Genomic DNA, 12,826 nt, shown 5'->3' with positions numbered 1-12,826 from the left:
GTTTCTAATATGATGTAAAAGATTACAATGAAATATGAGGGTCACAATGTTTTGATGATCTCCCCAAATCTCAGTGAGAACAAGTACAAAACACCAAACCTCTCAAATCTTAGCATGGTGGAAAGTGCTGCCAGAGACCTAAATCATTGCCATAGCTCCCTCGGTCTTCAGGATTTCCATAACAATGGTGGACAGCCTGTGTTTTTCGTCATTGATATCTCTTTTTCCCATACAATGTCCTTACTTTCCAAATATTAAAGTTATTTGCCCATTTTAATAATTGAGTTATATATTTTCTATAAATTTTGAATATTAACCCTCTATTGGATACATAGTTTGCAAATTTTTTTTCCCCAACTTATAGGTTACTATTTCATTTTGGTGATGGTTTCCTTTGCTGTGCAGAAGGTTTTTAATTTGATATAGTTTCATTTGTTTATTTTTGCTTTTGTAGTCTGAGCTTTTGTGTGTATCTAAAGACATCATTGCCAAGGCCAGTGTCAATGAATTTTTCCTCTGTGTTTTCTTCTGTGAGTTTTATGGTTTCAGGTCCTATATTTAGTTCTTTTAGTCTATTTTGAGTTAATTTTTGTGTATGGTGTTGCATGTGGAAATTTCGTTTCCCAGGACCCTGTATTGGAGAGACTATCCTTACTCCATTGTTTCTTCTTGCTGCCTTTGTTGAAAATTAGTTGATTGTATATGTTTGGATTTATTTCTGGGTACTCCAAACTGTTCCACTAATCTGTATGTCTTTTTTTTTTTTTTTTTGTGTGTGTGTGTGTGTGTGTGAGATTCAGTTTTGCTCTTGCTGCCCAGGCTGGAGTGCAATGGTGTGATCTTGGCTCACTGCAACCTCCACTTCCTGAGTTCAAGTGTTTCTCCTGCCTCAGCCTCCTGAGTAGCTGGGATTACAGGTGCCAACCACCATGCCCAACTAATTTTTTGTATTTTTAGTAGGGATGGGGTTTCACTATGTTGGCCAGGTGTATGTCTGTTTTTATGCAGTACCATACTGTTCTAATTACTATAGATCTGTAGTAGAATTTAAATCAGGATTTGTGACGCTTCCAACTTTTTTTCTTTTTCCTAATAATTACTTTGGCTATTGATAGTCCTATGTGGTTCTGTATAAATTTTAGGATTTTTTTTTTTAATTTCTGTGCAGAATGCTATTGGAATTTTGATAGGGATCACACTGAATCTGTATTTTGCTTTGGATAGTATGAACATTTTAAGAAAATGAATTATTCCGATCAATGAGCATAGAATGCCTTTTCATTTTATTTGTGTCCTCTTCAATATCTTTTATCATGGTTTTATAGTTTTCAATATACAGGTCTTTTACCTCTTTGGTTAAGTTAATTCCTAAGTATCTTATTTTTTAATGCTATCATAAATTGAATTGTTTTCTTGATTTCTTTTTTGTATAAGTTGTTATTTTTTATAGAAATACCATGGATTTTTATGTGTTGATTTTGTATTTTTTGACTTTACTTCATTTATTGGTTCTTTTGTTTTTTGAGAAAAAGCCTCACTCTGTCGCCCAGGCTGGAGTGCAGTGGTGTGATCTTGACTCACTGCAACCTTGATCTCCTGGGGTCAAGCGATTCTTGTGCTGCAGCCTCCCAAGTAGCTGATTACAGGTGCCTGCAACCATGACCAGCTAAGGTTTGTATTGTTAGAGAAGACAGGGTTTCACCATGTTGGCCAGACTGGTCTCGAACTCCTGGCCTCAAGTGATCCACCAGTCTCGGCCTCCCAATGTGCTGGGATTACAGGCATGAACCACTGTGCCCAGCCAAATTCATTACTTCTAACAGCTTTTTGAATGAGTCTTTGGGAATTTCTACACATAGTTTTTCAAATATTGACACAAAGAATTGTTGTGTATAGCATCCCACCAGTCTCCCAGCTCACGTGGGGGAATGCTTCTGTAGTCTGTAGCTAAATTTGTGCAATTCCCACACTGTTAGAATTTCATTTTTTGTCTCATTCTCATTTTCAGTGTAAATGAGAACATAATGTGTGTCTTTCAAGGTAAAATTGTGTTGCTTAAGTCATAAGTCTTCCTTTTTTTCCCCACAGGAGAGGCAAAGAACCGAAAGTATAACCCATCAAGTTTCCATAGGTTTAATGTGTATGGAGTACCAACACCACATTTTAATGATGGACGAGCCATGGCTAAATCTTTATATTGGCTCCATGAACTACAAATGTAAGTTTAATTACATTGTGCTCAGGAACAAGTATTAGACATTTGGACTTAAAGAAAAGTTGATTTTTAAAATTTATTTTTTGAAGAGTAATACAACAATGTGGTTCAAACAAAATTATTAGAAAAAAATAGAAAAAACAATGTAATGTATTTCATTTCTGTCACCCATTTTATCCAGTTTCTACAGAGGTAAAAATACTTTTTTTTTTTTTAAGCTGTTTTTATTCTGAAGTTACAGGCAAACATAAAGACCTATATGCATGTTTTACGTCTCTGGATCAACTTTATTGTGTTTCTTAAACACAACGGACTTTCAAAACTCTACTAAGACAATTGTAATTGACTTGAAATTTATTTACTTGTCTATTTTATTATGAGACAGTGTCTTGCTCTATTACCCAGGCTGGAGTGCAGTAGGGCTATCATAGCTCACTGCAACCTTGAACTCCTGAACTCAAGCTATCAACCTCAGCCTTCTGAACAGCTGGGAATATAGGCATGAGCTGCCTTCCTGTCTTGACCTGACATTTGTTATTCAGCTTTCTTGAATAGTTATTTGGGCACCTGAGCATCAGACTCGACTTTTTCAAATTGTGACCTTTTTATGTCTTCATTCCATAAAAACTACTTCCCTAGGAAACAAAATTGGATCCTGAGTTTTTCATTTCTTGTATTATATTTTATATATGAGCTAACACATACACTTTGGAAGATTGCTCATAAAAATCTAGGTTTCTTGTTATGCTTAAAAAAATCAGAAGATTGTGGACACTGGTGCCATGGGTTGAAAACTGTAAATACGGGTACCTCGCCACCCTCCCCAAAAAGACATGTCTATGTCCTGATGCCCAGAACCTATGAATGTTACTTTGTGTGGAAAAGGGGTCTTTGAAGATGTAAATAAGTATCTTGAGGTGAAGAGATCATTCTGGAGTATCTGAGTGGGAATTAAATCTAATGGTCATTATCCATAGGGAGCAGAAGAAGATCTGATACACAAGAAGAAAAGACATACAGAAGGGAAGGTATGTGAGGATGGATATAGAAATTGGTGTCATGTGCTTATAACCAAGTAATGCTAAGTAATGCCAACAGCCATCAGACTCTGGAAGAAGCAAGGAATGGGCTGGGCGTGGTGGCACATACCTGTAGTCCCAGCACTTTGGGAGGCTGAGGTGGGAAGATGGCTTGAGCCCAGGAGCTTGAGGCCAGCCTGGGCAACATATTGAGACCCCATTTCTAGGGAAAACAACAAAAAAAGCAAGAAACGAATTCTCCCCTACAGTTGTTAGAAGAAATGTGGCCTTGCTGACACTTTGATTTCAGCCTTCTGGCTTCCAGGACTATGACAGAATATATTTTGAAAGCCATCAGGTTTTGGTAATTTGTTATAGCAACCACATGAAACTAATGCACGGGGCTTGCATTCATATTTGCCAATGATCGGGGTGGATTTGTTCTGATCTCTGCCCTCTTTAAAGGAGACAATGTCCCCCTAGGTTTCCATAGGCTCACCATGTACACAAACTAAGTATTCCTGCAGATATCCAACCTGCCTCACTCTTTTGCCTATTTTGTCTTTGTGACAGTAACAGCTTTCAGTCACAGAGGCAAAATTCTGAGCTCTTTATATGTTACTGGTTTAATTATAATTCACCTATCCTGTGGAGTTCCTCTGTTTGTTAAAGTTATAGCTCTAAATGGCATTGATTTATTCTGACTCCCCCTGCATTTTTCCCACCCCACTCCCGCCAACAAATGGGAAGGAAATGAAGAAATGAGATGAATTACTTAAATTTCTTCTTTTGTTTCTCCACAGAGTGTCACTCTTCTCCAGAAATGCATTCAGTTCAGTAGTTCAATAGTACTGGAGATACTTTGAAAAGCAAATGGAGTTTAAGAATGTAATAATTTCATTGTCTTTAGTCTTAGCAAAACAATAGAGAATTTATTAATTTTAATGTTATTAAATAGTAGTGTAATTTTACAGGTTTTAAAAGAAATTTTATTCATTTAATCACATTGGTAGAAGTAACAAAATTATTTTACAGAAAACTGGCAAAATAAAATCACTCATAATCCTGTTCACTTTAATTCAACCATTATTATCATTTTAATGTATTTTTTTCCTAGTGTGGCTTCCTAGGTAGATTTTTGCATAGTTTTCACCAGAGTGCAGTCCCATTTTATATCCTGTTTTCCACGTAACATAATTATATATTGCTGTATATGCCAGCATTAAAAATGCATGCAATGTATTCTTATTAATGTGATATAATTTAATCACCCTCCACAATTGAACATTTTGATTCTTCTATTATAGTCAGTGAGGCTACAAACATTTTTACAGGTATAACTCTTCTACATTTTTCTTTTGAGACAAGCTTACTCTGTTGCCCAGGCTGGAGTGCAGTGGCATGATCTTGGCTCATTGCAGCCTCTGACTCCTAGGTTCAAGTGACTCTCCTGCCTCAGCCTCCCAAGTACCTGGGATTACAGGCATGTACCACACCTTGCTAAATTTTGTATTTTTAGTAGAGACAGTTTCATCTTGTTGGTCAGGGTGGTCTCGAACTCCTGACCTCAAGTGATCCATCCACTTTAGCCTCCTAAAGTGTTGGGATTACAGGTGTGAGCCACTGCACCCAGCCTCTTTTCCACATTTTTAATTGCTATCTGGATTATATCATTATTATTGGTTCCCAGATGTGGATAAAAGGGCATGAGTACTTGTATGCTTTTTGATTCATATTGGCCAATTATTTTCAAAAGCATTGTAGGAATTTGCACCAGCAATCTATAAGTCTTCTACCATACTTTTTGCCAAAGTTAGATATTATCTCTCTCAATATATTTTTATATATTTGCTTGTTTGCTTGGATAGAAGTGGCACTTCGTTGTCCTTTTATTACTGTAGAGTATTATAAATTCTCCATGCATTTGCTTACTAGATGTGAGTTATTTGTTTATATCCTTTGGTTATTTATTTATTTGATGCTTCATTTTTTTTATTTTTATTTTTTGTAGAGACAGGATCTCACTATGTTACCCAGGCTGGTCCCAAACTCCTGGCCTCAATTGATTCTCCTGCCTTAGCTTACTAAAGTGTTGAGATTATAGGCATGAACTACTGCACCTGGCCTAGTGCTTAATTTCTTTCTAGCAATTTAACAGGCCACACTTACTTTATTTTGTTTTTTTGAGACATGGTCTCTCTCTGTCACCCAGGCTGGAGTCCAGTGGTGTAATCTCAGCTCAGCCTCTCAGGCTCAAGCTATCCTCCTAACTCAGCCTGCTGAGTAGTTGGGACTACAGGTGCATGTCACCACGCCCAGCTAGTTTTTGTATTTTTATTTAAGAGACAGGGTTTCGCCATGTTGCCCAGGCTGGTCTCAAACTCTTGAGCTCAAGTGATCTGCCCACCTCGGCCTCCCTAAGTTTTGAGATTACAGGAGTAAGTCACTGTGCCTGGCCGGGAGCTACACTTACAATAGTGATATTAACACCTTGTTTTTATTTACTAAAAATATTGTTTGCCTACCTTATTCATTAATCAAGGTTTATTTTTATTTTAGTGTAAATGAAAAATCAAATGACCAAATAAAACTTTCTTTTTAGCAGAGAGTTTCTTTTGAAACTACATTTGTTCCTTGAAGGCCTAATGATACTATGGTATTCTTCACCTTAACGTATATTTGGCAGCCAAGAATACTTTAGGTAATAGAGATACCTGATTATGTTCTAATTTTGCAGGAAAAGGGGAACTAAGTTTGTATCCAAAAGAGTGGATGATTTCAAAGAAAAGTTTCAACATAAACTTGGAAGAGTTTTAGATCCGTAAGTTAATGATTAACTTCAAATTGATAGTTTCTTTGCATAGAATTTAAAAAGTAATCTTGTGGTAACTGTTGGTGTGCCTATTAGATTCTATCTATTAAATAAGAAAATGGTTATTTTATTGTTAATCAGTTAATCTGTTAATGTCTATAGAATTTGAGATTCCAGGAAAGCGGTGAGTACTCCAAAATGCAGAAGGCATTGGGGAAGAGAGAGGGATAATTTTGCATAAAGCATTATTTCTGGGATATCAGAGATTCAACTTACTGTGTTTACATTTTTCCTTCTCTTTCTTGTCTGTCTTGCTTTCTATTTATGCTTTGGTAATTTTGCTTTGAATCTGTTCTGTTTTTTTCTTTGTAATTCTGGTCTCTTGAAAGAGGGTGAAAGCATTCAGTTCATGTTAATGGAAGTGGAAGATCAGACAAAAGATCTATTGGGGAACTTTTATTTGATCTTCATAGTTTGGTTATAAGATAAAACATGGGCTACTAAGAACATATGGCAAACATATTTTAAATTCCAGGGATGCCATGTGGTGGGTATTTTAACTAAGGATTTGTTTTCTTTGATAGCATTGCAGAAACAATGAATGTTCCGTCAGACTACACATTTGGAGCTTGTCTCCGTCCTGAGGAGTATGGTAAATATACACACTTTCTCCATAAAAAAACCCCCAAACAAACAGCAACAAAGTCTCTGCAAAGTTATGCAGTTAAGCTCACTGTCTCCTTATTTCAAAGCTTCTAATTTTAAAGGCTTAAAATGTTGCATTAACATTAATGAGAAAAGTATATAACAGACATTTTTTTCATATTATGTTTGAAATAGGTACAGTTGGAAGCCCTTGCAATAAGTACCATAAGTGTAGTTAAGGCTTTAAATTTTATCTAGGAAAAATAAACGTGGACTATATTAAACAAGCCAGAGTCAAGTGGGGCAGTTTTTTAATGACTTTGGGTATTGTCCTAGGTCCTTGCTTGTCAAAGTGTGGTCTGCAGACTGCCAGTATTGGCATCCCCTGGGAGCTTCTTAGAAACGCAGAATCTCAGGCCCCATCCCAGAACTATTGAATCAGAAACTGCATTTTAACGATATTTCTGGGTGAATTTTGAGCACATTCAAATATGAGAAAGCACTGTATTTTACAACCACATAATTATGAACCACTCTTTTCCCACCAGCCAGCCAGCTAGCCAATCAGTTAATCTATCAATCAATACATAAAGTAGCAGAAGAAACTTACTAGGATTTTGTCTTTATTTCTAGGCAATCTAAACAGCAACCATCCAAAGGGAAAAATACGCTACAGCTTATCAGGATTGGGCTGTGTATCAGTGGTTTTCAAAACATGGGCTGCAGACTGCCTACATTAAAATCATCTAGGGAATTTTATTAAATCTGCACATTCCTGGGACTTATGCCCTAGATAGTCTCATTCAGTAGGTTCTTAAATACACTAAGGTTTAAGAACCACTATGAAAAATGTTTTAGCTAAAGTCTACTCATTGACAAATAGAATAAATATTTATTGAGCTTATGCAAGACAGTGGTTTGGAGCATCATTAATTACCATATTAGGAAATTGTATTTTGATTCTGTTTTTACACAAATTACTAATGTTTAATGTATGCCTATCCATCTTAGAGGCTTTAATATCTTTTGAAGAGCATAAAGGATGATTAGGAAACCATCAATTAGCTTGAAAAAGTAGTAGGTAATCATGGTAAATTCTCCTGTTTGAGGGCAAGCTTCATGCTGGTGGGTGCTCTTTCTTGCTGTCTGTTGGAACCTCAGGGTCCAGCACTTGGGACATCTTTCACCAATATTTATAGCATGAACTGATGAATTAAATACTCAGTTAAGCCAGGCACAGTGACTTATGCCTGTAATCCCAGCACTTTGGGAGGCTGAGGCTCGTGGATCACTTGAGGTCAGGAGTTCGAGACCAGTCTGGCCAACATGGTGAAACCCTGTCTCTACTGAAAATACAACAATTAGCCAGGTGTGGTGGCATGTGCTTGTAATCCCAGATACTCAGGAGGCTGAGGCAGGAGAATCACTTGAATCTAGGAGGTGGAGGTTGTTGTGAGCTGAGATCATGCCACCACACTCCAGCCTGGGCAACAGAGCAAAACTGTCTAAAAAAAAAAAAAAGGCCAGTTAATCATTTTGACAGTTTGACAACACTGGCATAATTCTTGATGGTTGATTGACTTTATGTTTATACATTGAATAATAAATGAAAAGTTTTATAAAATGAAATGACTCTACATTAATAATTTCAAAAATATGTGAGTATAAGTACTAGCCTTGGTGCTGTATGGTGTAACTGAGAAAGGGAAATAAAGTCCTTTCTGAAATTTTTTGGAACTCATAGATGAACGTAGATTAACTCTGGGTTCTGGCCTTTTATAACTATGATTGGGGTAAACTCATGGCACTATTCTGTGGAAAACTCCTGGGTTTGCCTGCTTCCATGTACATATTGGGCCTGGATTTCTTTCTTGTCCTTACATAGGGAAGTGAAGGCAGTTGCACAAGTAACACCTCATCCCTAGGATCTGGAGTTATTGATTGCATTAAGATGCCTCCAGGAAGTGTGCAAAGGTCTGTGCCAAACTCTAGAATGCACCAGGGCAGAGGCAAAGTGAAGGGGAATCCAGGGCATGTGGACAGTAATGCATCATGAGAATTGGTTGCTGGCAGAGTGTAACTGTGGAGCCTACTCAGCTCTTCTGACTACCATGGTATGGTATCTAGGTCATAAGTCTCTCTTAGGGCCAGAGCTTGTACTTCTGATTTCAGCTTTTTAGAAATGGCTCTTGAGTAATTGCAAGTGAGTTGATATCAGCTTCATAAATATTCTCTTAGGGCCAAGCCAAGAAAGTATCAGCATAGGTTTCATTCCCCATGAATTAAACTTGATGGGATTGTGGCAGGAAAACCATACAGGATTGAAAAAACAACAATTCAAATGATTATTTTTGGATGTTAATGGAGAGGGAAGGCCTCTGAACATAAAAGATACTCAACCAAGAGCCTTCTCATAGAAAGAAGAGCTTCATTACACAAAATAGCCACTCAAAGGGTTTATGTCTGAAGGAGGAAAACAGGTCATGCTTGTTTGTCAAAAATCATTTCTAGCAGACTTGAATTCCACTCCCAGAGCTTGTCTTGTGTCTTGCCCACTTTAGAATGGTCTGATGGTAGCTGATCCCATTTCAGATAGCCTTGGTCTGAGGCATTTGCCCCGTCCCTGGAATCAGCATGGTCTTCTCACCCGTACTTAGGATCCGTCCTTAGAAATTAAGACTTTTATTGGCATATGCATTATTAGCTCCTGATTGCAAAATAAATAAGCAAATTACAGGACTATGAGTATCTTTTAAAAGAAACATGACAGACTCTAATATGCCGTACACAGAGTAGGTACAAATACTAGTTGCCCTGAACAACAAATAATGTTGCAACTTAAATTGATCCATCCAGGGTATCACAGCCACTGCCAGCAGGACCTTGCTCTAAAAAAGCCGAGAGTCTGGTAGGGCATGGTGGCTCATTCCTGTAATTCCAGAACTTTGGGAGGCCAAGGTGGGTACATCTCTTGAGGTCAGGAGTTTGAGAGCAGCCTGGCCAACATGGTGAAACCCCATCTCTACTAAAAATACAAAAATTAGCCAGGTGTGGTGGCAGGAGCCTGTAATCCCAGCTACTTGGGAGGCTGAGGTGGGAGAATCACGTGAACCTAGGAAGTGGAGGTTGCAGGGAGCTGAGATCATGTAACTGCACTCCAGCCTGGGAGACAGAGCGAGACTCTGTCTCAAAAAATAAATAAATAAAAGAAAAGAAAAGAAAAAGAGAAAGCAGAGAGTAATCCCGGCAGGAAGACGGGAGGTGAGTTGGCTTGGGAAAATGAACAGAGGCAGGAGGTCTCCTCTGGTGATATTTACCAAGCTGCCACATCTGAAGCAGCATGGTCAACTCTAGTTGGGGTTTGAGTCAGGACTCCTAGTTAATGGAGCTGTGAAGTGAGGCAGGCCTCCAGTGCTGGTGATGGCATGAGTGGAGGCAAGACTGAGAAATGGAAACTTGGTATGCAGACTGACGTCAACTGGAAACTCACATAGAAGAGAGCAGAGAATTTGAGTTTAATTTTTACAAGGCTCTCCCAGTTTAGTCAATTCCGAGGCACACCTGGAATCAGCCCTCACTTTTAAATCCTTTAAAAATAACAGCATTGTAGACAAATGGCCAAGAGGTAGTCCAGCAAGAACTTCACTGTCTAAGGAAAAGACTTCACAGTTGAGTGGGGTTGGTGATGTCCACTCAAAATTCATTTTTTGATTTTCTTCTTGAGCAGAGGTAACAGAAAACAGAAATATTAATTTTTATCAATTTATATACCTTTTTAGAGTACAGAAGGATTTTCTGACATGCTACATAATCATGTCAGAGTTAGATGTTTCTTTCATTCACAGAGGTTGCTAAATCTCTCTTTTTAAAAGATAGAACTAATACAGAAAGATTTTAAATTTATCTTAAAAACTTTTTCTCTCTCTTCAATAGGAGTTGGTGATCTCATCCATAATAGAATTCCGGGTGAATATCTTCGAGGCAAGGATAGACAGCGAGCTCTGATTGCAGCAGTTCGGCATCACTTGAAGAAAGTTAATTACCAAAAGTTTGACACTTTGCTGGCAGCCTTCAGGCACTATGACAAGGCCAGTAATAGGGGAGAGCTTTTTGGTAATGCATGGGCTTACAGATCCCAGCGGTTTGGTGTACACCAGGGGTCAGCAAACTGTAGCCTGTGGGCCAAATCCAGCCCACTGCTTGTGTAAGTAAAGTTTTATTGGAACACAATCATGCCTGTGTTGTTTTCAGTACTCTCCGTGGCTGCTTTTGCACTATGAATGCAGAGTTAGGTAGTAGCAACAAAAACAGTATGGGCTTCAAAACCTAAAATATCTACTATTTACCCCTTAACAGAAGACGTTTGCTGACCCCTTGTGCAGGTTATTGGTTGTCAAAGTGTGGTTCCACTACCACCATCACCATCACGTGGGAACTTGTTAGAAATGCACATTACAAGGCCCGTTTCAGATATCCTGAGGTAGGAACTCTGGGATGGAGCCCAGCAATTTTAGCAAGCACTCTAGTGATTCTGATGTAATTCAAGTTTGAGAACCACTGTTGTGGATTATTAAACTGTAGTGTGCTGGGAGCAAGGGGGAGTGGGTAGCACCGTGGGTCCCTGGGGAAGACTTGACAATCTACACATAAATCTGAATATGTACACAGAGTACCTGCATTCTTGGTCCAAGTCAAGCTTAGAGTGTCTTTTCCCTGGGGAGCAGGGTATGTGGTTTTAGTTTTGAGAGTGTAAGATCATTCAATGTTTAAGATACTCTAAATTTTATTCTTTGAAAAAATCAGATCAATCTAGGGCTACATAATTACCTCATAATTTTAGGCCCTCGCAGAATTGCTTTTACCAAGTTGCACTGCCTTTAGCTTATGCTAAGGAACACTATAAGAAACTGCCATTGAAACCTGGCATATTTTTTGTTAGTATACCCGTGAGGCTTTTATTTTGTCATATGCATCCTCTTTATAAGAAACTAAGTTTGAGCCGGGCGCAGTGGCTCACGCCTGTAATCCCAGCACTTTGGGAGGCTGAGGACGGTGGATCACGAGGTCAAGAGATCGAGACCATCCTGGTCAACATGGAGAAACCCCGTCTCTACTAAAAATACAAAAAATTAGCTGGGCATGGTGGTGCGTGCCTGTAATCCCAGCTACTCAGGAGGCTGAGACAGGAGAATTGCTTGAACCCAGGAGGTGAAGGTTGTGGTGAGCTGAGATCGTGCCATTGCACTCCAGCCTGGGCAACAAGAGTGAAACTCCATCTCAAAAAAAAAAAAAAGAAATTAAGTTTGACAAAGTAAATAATTGTACTTCATCTAAGTATCTGAGTGGTTTTTATCTTATGGCTAGCATGAATTTCATATTGATTATGCATACCTTTTGGCTTTGGTTACCAGGAAGCTTGGAGATAACTCAATAAATAATGATAGTGACATGAATAAGAGAAGCTGCCACAATATGTAGTGCTCTGCTTTTAAGAATTCTTTATTTTAAATGTAGTTATAGAAAAGATTATCATCCTAATAGCTATTGATTATCTAAGTAAGCCACCAGGCACATTCCTTATAATAAATTAAGCAGGGAGAAAATTACTGAGAATTATTTAATGCTGATATACCTTATATATATATTTTTTTAATTTTTAATTTTTTTTTTTTGAGACAATGTCTTACTCTGTCACCCAGGCTGGAGTGCAGTGGCTCGATCTTGGCTCACTGTAACCTCCACTTCCTGGGTTCAAGTGATTCTCCTGCCTCAGCCTCCCAAGTAGCTGGGATTACAGGCATACACCACTGCACCTGGCTAATTTTGTATTTTCAGTAGAACTAGAGTTTCATCATATTGGTTAGGCTGGTCTTGAACTCCTGACCTCAAGTGATCCACCCGCCTTGGCTTCCCAAAGTGCTGGGATTACAGGTGTGAGCCACCGCACCCGCCCTTGATATGCCTTTTAAATAGTTAACTTTTAATATGCACAATATAATGTTCAGTGTCCATAAGGAGCTTTTTTTCCCGAGAGAGTAGTAAGATGTGGGTCTAGTACAGCTGCAGGATAATTTTTGATTATTTAAATCTTTTTTTTTTTTTTTTTTTTTTTTTTTGAGATGGAGTTTCGCTCTT

At 38.3% G+C, this 12,826-nt stretch overlaps 1 protein-coding gene across 11 annotated transcripts in view; it reads left to right on the top strand.

Annotated features, from left to right (window-relative positions):
• EFHB (EF-hand domain family member B) overlaps positions 1–12,826 on the top strand; it is a 56,163-nt gene that overhangs the window by 28,539 nt on the left and 14,798 nt on the right. For all 11 annotated transcript variants that reach the window (XM_010335637.2, XM_039480224.2, XM_039480225.2 and 8 more), the window contains 4 exons: positions 2,089–2,218; positions 5,972–6,055; positions 6,631–6,698; positions 10,625–10,779. In XM_010335637.2, coding sequence (XP_010333939.2) covers positions 2,089–2,218; positions 5,972–6,055; positions 6,631–6,698; positions 10,625–10,779 — 437 coding nt within the window. The remainder of the gene's footprint in view (positions 1–2,088; positions 2,219–5,971; positions 6,056–6,630; positions 6,699–10,624; positions 10,780–12,826) is intronic.

The sequence above is a fragment of the Saimiri boliviensis genome, chromosome 9 (genome assembly GCF_048565385.1).
Source record: "Saimiri boliviensis isolate mSaiBol1 chromosome 9, mSaiBol1.pri, whole genome shotgun sequence".
Classification (NCBI taxonomy): domain Eukaryota; kingdom Metazoa; phylum Chordata; class Mammalia; order Primates; family Cebidae; genus Saimiri; species Saimiri boliviensis.
The sequence above is the reverse complement of the archived record's forward strand: the minus strand, read 5'-3'. Positions and strand labels throughout refer to the sequence as shown.